The following is a 14,115-nucleotide window of genomic DNA, read 5'->3' as shown; positions in this document are numbered from 1 at the left end:
GGCAGGGCTGGGTGTGACGACCTCGCTCCCCCACTACATACCCTGCAGGTGGGTGGCCAAAGCACTGGCTATGACTGAGAAAGAGCACCACGTGCCCAAGAGAGGACTGGCAGGCCTGGACGGGCTCCAGCGACAGGGTAGGGGCCAGAAAGAGAAGGGCAGAACTCATGTATCCACTACAAGACTCAAAGGAAAGCAAAGGAAAGGCTGCTCTGGCCAGGATTACTCGACTTGGGGCACCCGGGTGGCTCAGTCGGTGAAGCGTCTGCCTTTGGGTCAGGTCATGATACCGGGGTCCTGGGACGGAGCCCAGCGTCGGGCTCCCTGCGCAGCGGGGAGCCTGCTTCTCCCTCTCCCTCTGCCCCTCCCCCTGCTCATGCGCACTCTCTCTCTCAAATAAATAAAATAATTTAAAAAAAAAAGGAATACTCTTCTTTTTATTAAGCGCATGAAAGGACGCTCAACATCATCAGCCATCAGGGAAAGGCAAATCAAAACCATGAGACACCGCTGCACAGCCCCCTGCACAGCTATGATAAAAGATACAGACAATCGCAAATGATGTGGAGGATGCAGAGAAACAGGAACCCTCGTGCCCTGCTGGCCGAAACACAAAAGGGTGTAGCTACTCAGAATACAAAGGTCACCTCCAAAGGTTAGACACAGAGTCACTATGTGACCCAGCTATTCCTCTCCTAGGTATACAAGCCCAAGGGAAATGAAAACATACGTCCACACAAGAACTTGCACACAAAGGTTCACGACAGCATTATTCGTAATGCCAAATGATCATCAAATGTTCATCAGCAGATGAACGGATAAATAATGTATTATTTATATAAACTGGAATTCACATAAAACGGAATATTATAAATCCACAAAAAGAAATTAGGTACTGGTACATCATGAATGAACCTTGAAAACATGCTAACTGAAAGAAATCAGTCAAAAAGACCACATATTCTATGATTCCATTCATACAAAAGTCCTATGAAATAGGGCAATCTTTAGAGACACGACATGGATTAGTGGTTGTCTGGGGGTGAGGCAAATGGAGAATTACAGTGGATGGGTACAGGGTTTTGGGGGTGACGAGAGGTTCTATAACTGATTATGGTGATGGCTGCACAACTTGGTGAATAAACGAAGAACCACTGAACAGGAGGGGGAGAAGCAGACTCCCCGCTGAGTGGGGAGCCTGATGTGGGGCTCAATCCCGGGACCCTGGGATCATGACCTGAGCCAAAGGCAGACGCTTATCCGACTGAGCCACCCAGGTGCCCCCAAATCTGTGTAATTTAAGCAGGAGGTCAAACGCAACAGCAACTAAGAATAATGTGTTGCCCTTCCCTGTAAGTACAGAAAAGTAAGAAAGAGGAAAAAAAAAAAGGTACCAGAGATTAAAAGGAAAAAGAGCTGAAATAAAGTCAGACTTCATCTCTTTTTTTTTAGTGAAAGTAGTGCATCTAGGTAAGACCAGAAAGAGAAAAACTCTTGTAGTCAAACAGGAAAATCCATAGGAAGCTTCCTTCCTAGTCAAGTGGAACGCTATGGTACAGTCCTTTACCTTTATGATAAAAATACTTTCCCTCAATTCACCTTTAGGTTTCCAGGCAGATTAAAGAGGCTGAGAGGAAAGTCACTCTGTTTAAAGGAAAGCATTCACCTCAGCTGTCTTGGGGGAGAAAAGGGCTCTGTGTCTGTGTCTTGAGACTTCATAGCACGGGAAAAGTGAAAGTTCAGAGCCGCTGCCACTGCCGGCCAAGCCTCCCTCCCCTGTGTTGAGATGGAGTCGTCCAGCAAAAGCGCAATTATTCTGGTGTTTACGCCCTGAAGCTGATGTCTATTTCACCCTTGTTCTTCTTACCAGAGGAAGTGGAAGCCAAGTTCTAATCATTAAAACCCAAGTGAAGAGCACTGTGTACCATTTCAATATGTTTATATTTATTACACACAAGAATCCGAAGTGTCTGGACTAGACTGGATCTACACGTTGATGCCCATCTTTTTCCTAAGGAACAATCTGGCAGCATTTACTAGCTGCCATGTGGGGACAGGCTGTGCAACCTTTGCACCTGTGTAGGGCCAGGGAGGCTGCGTGCGGAGGGTAAATGATTCACCAGCTCTGGGGCGCCCCCCCACCCCCCGGGAATCAGTGAGCAGCAGTAAGCAGAGCCGCCCTGCGGGATCCGCCAAGCTGGTCACTCACCGGCCGCCTGCTCTTGCACCAGGTGCTCCAGGGGCAGACGGATAGAGTCGTGTTCCACGGTGCAGGTGACCAGGTGGGGCGCGGCCCCGTCCAGCGGGCTGCTCAGCTCGGCCGGGCTCCCTTTGGAGGGGCGGGTTCGGTGGAAATGTTTCACCGCGGAGTGGATTACTAAGTTGTTTGACTGCAGAGAGCAGAAAGAGCACTTACGAGACTTGCGCTAAGGGGAGAGCGACAGTGGCACTTTCTTGGACTTCCTTTTCCTTGTGGCTAACATTTAAAAAGGAAAGAATGGTCTCAAAGACATCCAGCTTCCGAGCTGCACATCTGAATGCGCAACAACAAAGATTTGGGGTTTCAACGTTTCAAAAGTGTCAGAATTCATTTCCAGTCAATTAATGCCTGTCTTATTAAACAATGTTATAATTTTTTAAATTTTATAAGTCTATTGAAAAAGAATATTTTGTCCCTGTACCCACTACTGATGGGAGTATAATCTGGCATATTAAGAACCATTTGTCATATCTATCAAATAAGCCCTGTGACCCAGCGCGTCGGTGTCTTGGACTCGATCCTATCACTACACTTGCATGGAAGCAAAATGACGTACAGAAAGGTCGCTTATGAGGTGTAGCTCACTGTTCGTAACAGCTCAACCTCAGAGAGCCCTTCGATGTCTACCATTGAGGGGACTTGTTAAATAAATCATACAACACTGTTCAACGGACACCGAGGTATAAACACCAAGGAAATGGTTTATGTGCAGAGACCGAAAGATCTCAAATACAAATATACTTGCTAAGTAATAATAAAAAAAAGGTAGCAGACATTATATACAGTATTCTACCCGATTTGTATAAAAAAGGAGAAATACACATTTGCTTATATATGCAAAAATACCCTTGAAAGGGTAAGCAGGGAAGGAGGTAAGAATACATAAATCTACGTAGTTACTTGCTTTTAATGCATGGACTCTCTGGGAGACACCAGGAAGCTGACAATATTGGTTTCCTGTAGCCAGAGTGGATAACTAAAGGACTCACAGTAGGAGAAGACTTAAAACAAAACAAAACACAACACTTTTCTCTTATTTTAAATTACAACATATATACAGAAAAGTGAATAAAATACAGGCGTAAGTCTAACAGGGAAGTATGGCGGTGAGTACTGAGTGACTGTCACCTGACCAAGACGGTGGACACTGCCCCACGCAGAAGCCCCCAGGCCCCCTCAATCACTGTCCCCTCCCCACCCCCAGGAGCCGACTACCAGCCTGATTTGTACAGTCATCCTTTCCCTCTTTTCTGGATACTCTGACTTCCTATGCAAGCACCTCTAAACAACACTGTCTTTTCGACCTTCACATTAGTAGAGCTGAAGGAACTTTTTCTCAGTAAAGACCCAATCCCTTGGAGCATCTGGAGGTACCCCAACTGGTGGGGGGCGGCACTTGCGCTGTGCTGAGGTGCGCACGTGCTGCCATCCTGTGCGCAGAGGACTTAAGACAGTGTCCACCTGGTGGCATGCAGAGTCTGCCCCGCTGTGGCTCATGGATGGGCGACATATCGGATTGGGGATGGACGACTCAGATGGGTTTCTCCAACCAGTGGATGCTTCTTTAGAGATCCCAGGTCACACTGCTGGTGCCCCACACAGCCACGCAGCTATTCTATCCACAGAGAGGTTCCATCGGGGCACCACATGGCTGGAGAGTCCCCACAAGCCCATTTAAGGCCATCGTGGAGCAGTGTAAGAGATGACCCGATGACTGTGAACAGGATGGAGATGCCCAAGCCCCCGCCACGTACTGCGTGTGTCTGCTGAAACCTGGAAATGGCTGCCCTGGGCCACAACGGGAGCACAGCGGCCTCAGGTCACATCTGAAAATGCACCACGTGCTCGCAGGCCACGAACCTCCTTCGCACCAGATGAGACCAGGATGGCCCTACCGGGCAGCTGGGCCTGAGGTAGCTCATTGTGGGCCACCGAGAGTCTGGTCTCAGTGGTGTCACAGGGCCCAGGGGCGTGGTGGCAGCTCCCTGACCCCTTGCTCAGCCAGACCAGGCTCAAGAGACCCTTCGACTGACTTCATTCATTCGGCATCTCAAGATCCGTGCACACTGCTGCAGGTGGCCGTGTGACGTCCCGCTACAGGAGTGCAACACAATGTATTAACATTGGTCCATGCTAATTTTGAGGGACACCTGGGCTGCTCCCACTTCCGGCTGTCGTAAACAGGCTTCACCTGCCCCTGGTGTGCATGCGTCTCACTTGTCTAGGCTGCGCCCCGCGAGTGAAACTGCTGGCTGGCAGAGTACGTATGTCTTCAACTCCACCAGATAACGCCAAGCGCTTTCCCAGACGGCATTCCAGGCTATGCTCTGCCATCTGTGAGTGCTTACTGCTCTACGGCCTGCGCCCATACTTACTACCACTGCAATTCTTAATTTTTATCATTCTGATGGGCGTGCGGACATGTTTCAGGGTTTTTTCCTCTGATGACGAGGCCAAGTATTTTCACATGTAGAAACTGGGCTTCTGCTTTGTGAAGCACATTCTCCAGTTTCTTGCCCATATTTCTGTTGGGTGACCTGCCTTTATGTCCCAGATGCTAGTCTTTTGTCAGTTATATGTTGCAAATGTCTTCCCCCGCTGTCTAGCTTGTCTTTCTGTTTTCTTCATAGGACTGCTGATGAAGTAAAGTCTGTTTGGTGGTGGTGGTGGTGGTACGATTTATCAGCCTTCTCCTTTATGGTTAGTGCCTTCTGCATCATATATAAGAAATTCATTGCTCTTAATCATCACAAAGATATAAACCTGTCACCTGAATCTTTCCAAATTTTATTTCTCATAACTGGGTATTTGTAACACCTGAAGTTATGATTATTTTATGTTGTGAAGCAGAAATCCAATTTCCTTTTTCTTTGTGAATATACAGTTGTCCCAGCACCACTTACTGGAGGCCATTCTTTCCTCCTGCTCTCTTAGGCTACCTCAGCCATATATGGTGATCATATAACCGAGCATCTGAGCCAGAAAAACTTAAGAATAAGAGGGCATTATTAAAATTATGTCAGGACAACGGGCGTATCTTGGGACTGTCCTGAGCAAACCAGGATACACAGCTACCCCAGTCATGTGACAAGTACCCATACATGCAGTGTTGTTTCTGGTCACCGTCTGTCCCTGCCCGAAGACCACCTGCCTTAATTAGTAAGCTTTACAAAAGGCTGGATATCTAGTGGAGCAAGTCATTTCACTGTGTTCTTAATCTTTCAAAGGTCTTGATAGTTCTTGGCCTTTGGTATTTCCATAAAAATTAGCTTGTGAGATTCCACCAAAAAAGTGTCAGGATTTTGACTGAGGTTGCATTGACTCTACAGATCAACTGGGAAGAACTGGTGCGTTTATGACACTGGGTCTTCCAATCTGGGAGCAGGTGAATTGCTCCATTTATTCAGAACTTCTTAGAAGGCGGTATACACTAATATTTCTATTACTTTCCTGGTGGGGTGGGGTCTATTAAAAAAGTCTTACAAATTCTTTTTTGTTAGATTTATTTCCTAAGTATTTGATGTTTTTCGTGCTCTGGTAAAAACCCGAAACCGCTATAGAAATGCAGGGACGGTTGGCAATTAAGAGGGACACACTAATGCTCCAGCAAGGTCTGACTTCAAACGGAACACATTTTTCTCCTTCTCATTCTTAAAGCCACCCCCACCCCTTCACTGCTTTTCTGCAGGATCCTTTATTCCAGGGACTTGGTATCGATACTTAGTATGAGACTCAGATGGCCAGTGCCGACACTGGTCATGAGACCACCATGGAGACATGACCAACAGGGCTGGTAGGACACACCAGACTCCTATCGACGCTGCCCAGATCCTGTATTTTCCTATGAAACCCCTCAGCCTTTTGCCTGGGGTGGGTCTGCAGTTCTGATGCATTAGCCTGCTGCAGCCTCCCTTGCCTGGCAAAGTAATAAACTATCGTTCCTCTTCATCCCCAAACTCTGTCTTCGCTCTAGAAGAGCGAAAGTCCCCAAACACTTTGGCTCTAGAGCATAGAGATCAATTTTTGACAACATGCCTGCTTGTTGCTGGTACATTAAAAACACGATTGATTTTTGTATCTAATTAACTACTAAATTTTCTTATTAACTCTAATAATCTAGCTGCAGATTCTCTTGGGTTCTCCATGTGGACAGTAACATCACCTGTGGGTGACAGTCACACCCTCCTTCCCAGAAAGGGAGACACTATTACTAATTGAGCAGAAGCCCTGATGCCATCCCACTGCCTTTGAGAATTTCTATCAATCTAAAAGTACATCTGGAATGGGTCAAACCTCAAACTCTTAATAAGGCAAACAATTTAGTAGGGATTTAAATGGATAATTCCAGGGCAAAATGAAGGGGAAACTCTCTGTTGAAATAATGCAAGTTAATTTACACATTATGGTCTGAATATCCTATCAGCCGCCTGGAATTTACTTTTAGGATAAATGCTGGCTAATTATATGAAGCTAATTTGCAAAACAACAAGACCAAGACCAAGCATTACTCTTAAAAAAAAAAAAATACCAAGAGGGAACCATGTCCTATTTTTTTTCATATAACTTACAGTTAAAAGACTGTGAGCCTGTTTAGAAACTTACCTCAGTGCCGCCAGAAGTGAAGATTATGTCCTGAGGTCTCCCACCTATCATCTTTGCAATGTTCTCCCGAGCTGTGTCAATAATGTCCTTGGCCTTCCTACCTTGAGAGACCAAAATGGAAACTCATTAACATTGCTTCACTAAGCCCAATAAACACATGTTTAAAAGAACAGCCAGACATGGGGCACCTGGCTGGCTCAGTTAGTGGAGCGTGTGACTCTTGATCTCTGGGTGGTGAGTTCGAGCCCCACAATGGGTGTAGAGATGACTTAAAAATAAAATCTTAAAAAAAAAAAAAAGAACCAGACATGAAGGAACAACTCTAAGTGGGCAACTCTAAGACGACCCATGTCCCATTAACATGAATACAAGAGGCCACAACCTAAAAATAAGCTGGTCGAGGGGCAGGAGCAAGATAGGAGCAACTCGGTGACACCTACTGAGACTTAGTAAGAGGTGGAAACAAATACGGGGGGACGTGCGGGAACCCTAAAATCCCCGAAGACGTGGGCTTCCTCTTACCGGATGCTACAGGAGAGGGGAAGCTGTGGCCATCTGCCTTGCTCCCCATTCATCAAGACAGGAGGGTGAAGGGATGAAATAATTTGCTTAAGATCACGCTGCAAAACAACAAAAATAAGCAAAAAGAATGCTCGTGACTCCTCAACACAAGGTCCAACGCAGCACCTCACAGTGCAGGTCCCCCGGGCGCATGAGAGAGGTCCCTGCCTCAGGGACAGATCTGCCGTCACACGGGGGCCGTGCACCCCAGCTGTGAGCCAGTTCCACTGGCTGGCACAAAAGAAGGGACCAAACTGTATGTGGCAGAGAAAGGAAGGCGCCAGGACGGGAAATGTGACGATGTCAGTGGCCATTCTTCGTTGGTCTATAGATCGACAGTCTCCAAAGTCTGTTGACTATCCAGCCCTACTTGTAAGAAACGCGTCCTGGGAACACAAGCTGTTGGACACTCAGAATCCGGAATCACGTCCACTTTGCACAGGTCAAAGAACTGCCAGAAATGACCTTGTGGTTGCTCTTATCCTTTACTTACAATTTATATTTTCATGAGATATTTGCTAGCACTGGTTTTCTCCCCCACCCCAAGCTGCTAATTCAGTTTTTATCTTTTTAACAAGTAATATCCTCAATTGAGGAAACGGGAATATGGCCTGAATACAGAGCAGGACCTTCCTGTCGTGTTCTGAGGTTTACCCACGGCACTGTGATGGGACAAAGTCCCTTCTTCTACACATACACAGGTGCTTCCCCGTGACGGGGAAGTATCATGCTGCCTGCAACTCATTCTCCAGGGCTCATGAAAAAGCAGTAAATTTAGAAAAAAAGAGATCAAGGTAATATGGCAAGACTGTTGCGTCTAGGTAGGAGACACATGGGTGTCTATTTTCTTACTCTTAAACTTTTGGAAAGTCGAAGTTGCTAGTGTAACTAAATGTAAAGGGTGGTTGGTAATTGCAACTGACTTAAGAGAAGTCTCGGAACTCCTGCTTTTCAGGATGCAAGATGGATAGTAAGGGGCGTGTGTGGCTCCCAGGATCCATTAAAGCAACCCTCCTTCACTTGGCCGTTCTCACACCAGAACCCCTCTACTTCCCCCCAGCAATGGCCCGTTTCTCCTTTCCCATCTCCACCATTTTCCATTCCCTCTTGAACTCACTGGCAATCAGGTATTCTGGCCCCTGGCCTCCCAAACCTACCCTGACCAAGGTCCCTGTGTGCCAAATCCAGGTCCCCGCCTCCTCCCCTTGCTGGGCGGGGCTCCAAATCCAGATGCCCCCCCCTCCCCCCCCCCCCCCCGTGGGGCCAGGTCCTCGGATCCTCCCTCCCTCAGCAACTCAAGACTGAATAACCAGCACCGTGCTGCAGACTCTACTCGTTCCACCCGGGTATCCAACAGGCATCTGAAACTACACCTGCGCCAAGCTAAATACATGATTTCTCCCCCAAACTTGTTCGTCTCAGCCTTTCTTAGCTCAGTAAATAAATAGCGACTCCGTCCTTCCGGGGCCTGGGGCCAAAAGCTTTGGCTATTGCCTTTCTCATAACCTGTTATCCAACCCATCAGCAAATCCTGTAGGCTCTGCTGTCAAAAATACCTGGAATCTTGCCCCACCTCTGCATTGCCCAGCCCAGCTGAGTCAAGGCCGCTGCTGAAATATTCTCCTAGTAGACACCAAACTCCACTGACCCCATCGTGGTCCACTCTCCAGGCATGCCCTGAAGACCCAAGGTACTTCGTACCCTGTGCCTTATCCCTCACCGGAACAGTGCTTGGCATGCAGTGAGTACTCAGCCAATACTGGTTAAATCAGCTACTCTCAAAGTGTCTTCTGGGGAGCCCTTGGGGTGGGGGCAAGGCACTTTCAGGGGTCCACAAAGTCAAATCTAGTTCCATAATAACACTAAGACACCATCATATTCATTTTCTTGAAAGTATATAGTGAAGCCTTCCAGAGGCTGCGTGATGCGAACATGCAGCAGATCGGATGCAGAAGCCTTCCACCTGCTTAAGCCCTTGTGCTGAAGCTACTGCTATGTGGGGGTTTCTGCATCTCCCAGCAAAACGGTACCTTTTCCATACTTGCTCATACACAATTTTTCTTGAACGGGGGGTATAAGAAACAAAGAGACCATACTGCACATGGGGTTTCATGACACGCCTTTCCCACTTGAACCACATGCTGCTACTCTGCTTCTGGGTCACTGACCTAGTCCACACCATGGCTCTGACAGGGCCTGCAACTCCACTTAGGGCTTCAGCACACTCAGTGTGATCAGTCCTTGACTGATGGACATGGAGGTTATTTCCAGGTTTTTACTATTACAAGCAAGGCTGTGATAAACATCTTGGGTATCGAAACTCTTCCTATATGTCCTTAATATTTTTCCCTAAAATAAATTCTCCCAAAGGAATTATTATCATGATTAAATCATTATTATCATTAAATTTGTGAAAATAAACCATTCTATCTTAAAGGTGATTTTCTTTTCTCTTTTCTTTTCCTTCCCCCTTCCCCCCAAATCTATGTGAGTACCAACAAGTGGATCGCAACGTGCACTTTAGTTATGGTTCTTAAAGAAATGTAGGCTGTCGGCGCCCCCAGAAAGCCACTGACAGGCTTCGTCAGTCGAGAAGGGGAATTTCTCCTTCAGGATTATTCCTAAACTTCTTTATAAGAAATGTTTTCTATTAGCATTTAATTGTCCTCCATATTCTCAAGTTTAACGCATCAGAAGGTACAATTTTACTAGAGGAAAAATTACATACAAGGCAATGTTCAGAAGATTAGCCAGAATACACATACCAAATAAACCAACAAAGAAGTTAATGAATGACTAGTACCTGATCTTGAAAAAGCTTTTAGTTATCAAGTTGTGAAGCTCATACCAAACAGATACGAAAATCTGCGAAAGCCTGTAAAGTTGCATATAATCATTACTAAAATCTAGGGTTTGGCAACAGTCTGTCTGAAAGCTCTTTTAGTTCATCATAATCCACAGTTAAGGCAGTTCACCTTAATTATCTCTGAGAAGCATTAAATAAAAAAGGTACTACTAGCTCAGCATCTGAAAAACCTAATGTAGCTGGGACGTAAAACTACTGATTTGGAGCAAATTATTTTCTTAAAACTGCCAATTTAATGATCTCCATTAAAACAAGAATAAACAAGAAATAAGAATATTTTTTATTATAATGAAAATAAAGAATTTTAAAGTAATTTTCATTTTAAAAAAAGGCCAGGATTATATGCAATCCTGATGATTTAAAAGATCTATTTTGCAAATTTTTTAAGTATTCCCTGAGACAGATACATGAAAGGGTTTTAATGGGTACTGTTATTACAAATAGCTCTTAATAAGACATCTTTTTCATCTGGGTGAGGGGCGGGAGAGTGTGAAAAATGAAACGTTATGGTACCAACAAGCTCAATGACAAGTTTCGACTTCTCTGAAAACCAACCAACCAAAAATTACACCGCAGGTTTGCAGTTAACAGAAAATCTATTCAAAACCAAGTGATCACATGCGGTGTACGATTTCTCTGAGAGCCTCTGCCCCCCATATCTCCGGATCTGTGAGCGCCTTCTAGGATTACCTGCTGGGTAAGGACTGCTGGGATTTCCCCAGGCTTCCCTCATGGCCTCGGTCATGGCCTGGATGACTTCTGGCTCAAGGGGGGTAGTTGCATTATAGTCCATGTAAACCTTCCTGCTGGAAAGAAAACATAGACGTGCCTGTTAAGGACGAGGTGATGGAGTACGGAAGCACAGTTGCGCTCTGTCGGCTCAACAGAGCAAATGCCATCAAGGTCAGGTGCTCCCCTGCAGACACCCCGTGCAGCCTTCCACAAACTGCACATGGACATCTCCAAATCTTCACGAATTATGGAAAGGTATGCATAATTTCCAATAATCGAGTTTTGCTAGTTTCCTTTATAATCGCTAGACCATCCATTTAGATTTTCAAAAGTTTTTTCCACCCATTGGTAGGATCAATGGCCCCCTGAGCCTTGAAGCCTACCCATCTGCTCCCAATGTGGGAGCTCTTCTCCTCCATACGGAAGTGGGGGAAGCATGAGCGCCCAGGAAGCTGCACCTTCCTGACGGCTAATTCACTGGTAGTTTTTCTTCATTTCTTTGTATGACGGCTAATTCACTGGTAGTTTTTCTTCATTTCTTTGTAATCTCTGTGCTGGCAGAAGGCGCAGGTGATCTGGGCACCCATTGTTCCCAACACTGTCCACTTGGTCCGGGACCCTGGGCAGGCCTACTTCTCCCCTCCCACTTCCAGTTTCCGAGCCTAGCATGACCACGCCCCCACCCCACTTTTCTTCTTAGGTCTTTCTTCCACCTTGACTTTCTTGTGAAGCTCCCTGGAGCTCTAAATAAAATTACAGCCACCAGTCCCTTTCCTCCTTCCTCTGTCTCTCCATGGTACTCCTCAGCGTGTGACACACTAGACTTGGGCCCTGTTTACTGTCGGCCTCAGTAGAAAGTTATGTCAGCTCCAGAAGCTCACAGGCTTTGCCAGTTTCCCTCACTGCTCTGTCACTTACACTGAGGACAAGGGCTGGCGCACAGCAGGGGCTGGATTTACAAGAGAACAAAGTGTCACAGAAAAGCACAGCTCCTGGAGGATGCCTTCTCGAAAATTTATCTGTGTATCTTTTCAACAATATCAGAAACTTTCATATATATATGTATATATATATATATACATATATATATACAATAGGTAATCCTGTCTAATACTATTAACTGACCTGATTTTAAAATCAGTAACAATGTTTAAACTGATCCACATGAAAATTCAATACAATTACCAACCACGACTGTTAAAACACAGTTTTTTTTAAACCAGAGTGTTTTATTAATTAATTAATTTTTTAAAAGATTTCATTTACTCATTTGAGAGAGAGAGAGCACAAGCAGGGGGAGTGGCAAACAGAGGCAGAGGGAGAAGCAGGCTCCCCACTGAGCAAGGAGCCCAATGCAGGACTCCATCCCAAGACCCTAGGATCATGACATGAGCCAAAGACAGACACTTCACTGACTGAGCCACTCAGGCACCCCCAAACCACAGGGTGTTTTAATGCAACATCTTCTCTATAGCTGTCCAAAGTCACTTGGTAGGTTTAAGGCTTTGGGAAGTTTGACCTGCCACCGTTAGCCACTCTGGCCTTGGGTATCTCCTGGTTCTGCTGTGACTTAAATCTGCATGTGTCCTTAATTTTGCTCTCACTTCCTGTAAGTACCCCACATTTCCTCAAGCTACTTGTGTCTGCTCAGCGACTGCAGCAGAGTGAAACATTAATGGCTTGAATTTCAGATTAACATTTTATAGATAACTTTGCTCCATTATTTGCTTGTTCCTTAAAACGCTATCAATATTGGATAGGAAAGCTAAACTCTGTTAGGTTCATAACCAAAATATAATAAAAAGGTATGGTGACTCTCCTCTCCACTCAAATCTCCCTCGGGGGCTCCCCCCCCCAACTTTTGCTCAGGCTCAACCGAAGTAGACTGCCTAAGGAAAGAAATGGTCAGGTTTAGACCTGGACCCAAATTTTAAAGACAACACACTCCTCACATTCAGGCAGAGAGGATTACAGAAAAGGAGTAAGTGAAGTCTCAGCAACAAGAAAATGCATAGTTGGCAGCAGGCTGAGGAAGTACTGTGCGCTGGAAGGCCTCCCTGGCCTCCTCCCCACTCTGCCCGCCGCTCAGGCCCTCCTTGCCCCACACCAACGCGTCAGCCAGCCCTGCGGCTTCTGTCTCGGTACCCCCCTGCTCCGCGCCCCGACGGCCAGCGCTCCGGGCACACGGCGTTACAGCACGTTCCCAGCGTTTCCCCGCTTCCTCTCCTGTCCCGCACCCAGCCACCCCGAGACGGCATGCCTAAGTCCTCCCTGAGCTCCGCGGCTCTGCCCTCTGACCGCGGCGCCGCCAGGCCCCTGCCGCCCACGTCCGCAGGCTCGGCTCTGCGCCCGCGGCCTGTGCAGCGGCTGTTCCCCTTCCCGGGCGCGCTTCCCTAGAACTCGTGCGCTGACCTCCGGGCGTCACCTCCGCGGGAGCCCTGCCCAGGCCGCGCCCCCACCCGCCGCCCTTCCCGGCTCGCGCCCCCGAGACGCAGTGCATCCCCGCGCGGGACCCTCAGGCCTGCGGTGCCGCCAGCTGGCCACCCCTCCGGGCGGGACCCCCACCGTCCTCCCCGCTCCCAGCCTCCGACCTCCCCGGGCGGGGCACCAGCACCCCTCGCCCCACGGGGCCCCGAGGGCGTCCCGGAGGAGGGCGCCGGCCGCCTCCCCCTCACTGAGCACACCTGTCCGGCGGGCTCTTCTCTCCGCGGCCGCGGGGATGACTGGCCGCACGCCCCCGCGCGTCCCTGCTGGGCGCCGCCGCCGCCTCCATCCCGGCCCCGCCGCGGCTCAGCCCCGACTCGCCCGCAGCCTCGTGCGCCTCCCCGAGGCCCAGCGGAGGGGCGGGGCCGCGAGGTCCGGGCCGCGTCCGGATTGGCTGCGCTTTGCACTCCGACCAATGCAGCGCCGGCCCCGGCGGGATGCCGATTGGCTGCGTGCGGTCAGGTGACGGGGGCGCGTCCCAGGGGGCGAATCATAGAGGCGGGGAGGCGGGCTGCGGCGTGGAGAGCGGGCTCCTTCGCGCGTAGGACCCCGAGCGTGTCCGCCGTAGCTACCACGGCGTCGTTGCAGCGCGGGAAGGTCGGCTCTGCAG

General features: G+C 48.1%; 1 protein-coding gene across 4 annotated transcripts in view; it reads right to left on the bottom strand.

Moving 5' to 3' along the window:
* The window catches only part of SCLY (selenocysteine lyase), a 36,881-nt gene extending 23,028 nt beyond the window's left edge, over positions 1–13,853 (bottom strand). The window contains exons 1-5 of one of the 4 annotated variants that reach the window (XM_045793996.2): positions 13,706–13,720; positions 10,980–11,095; positions 7,385–7,482; positions 6,863–6,963; positions 2,210–2,390 (exon numbers count right to left, since the gene is read on the bottom strand). In XM_045793996.2, the coding sequence (XP_045649952.2) occupies positions 2,210–2,390; positions 6,863–6,963; positions 7,385–7,433 (331 nt within the window). In that variant the 5' untranslated portion in view covers positions 7,434–7,482; positions 10,980–11,095; positions 13,706–13,720. Of the gene's footprint in view, positions 1–2,209; positions 2,391–6,862; positions 6,964–7,384; positions 7,483–10,979; positions 11,096–13,705 lie in introns of all 4 variants that reach the window. The other 3 variants (XM_045793997.2, XM_045793994.2, XM_045793995.2) reach the window with 3 other exon arrangements.
* Between the last annotated feature and the right edge of the window lie 262 nt (positions 13,854–14,115).

The sequence above is a fragment of the Ursus americanus genome, chromosome 1 (assembly GCF_024610735.1).
Source record: "Ursus americanus isolate L20-20 chromosome 1, mUrsAme1.1.p, whole genome shotgun sequence".
NCBI classification, from domain to species: domain Eukaryota; kingdom Metazoa; phylum Chordata; class Mammalia; order Carnivora; family Ursidae; genus Ursus; species Ursus americanus.
Note: the sequence above shows the minus strand (reverse complement) of the source record. Positions and strands in the feature narration are given on the sequence as shown.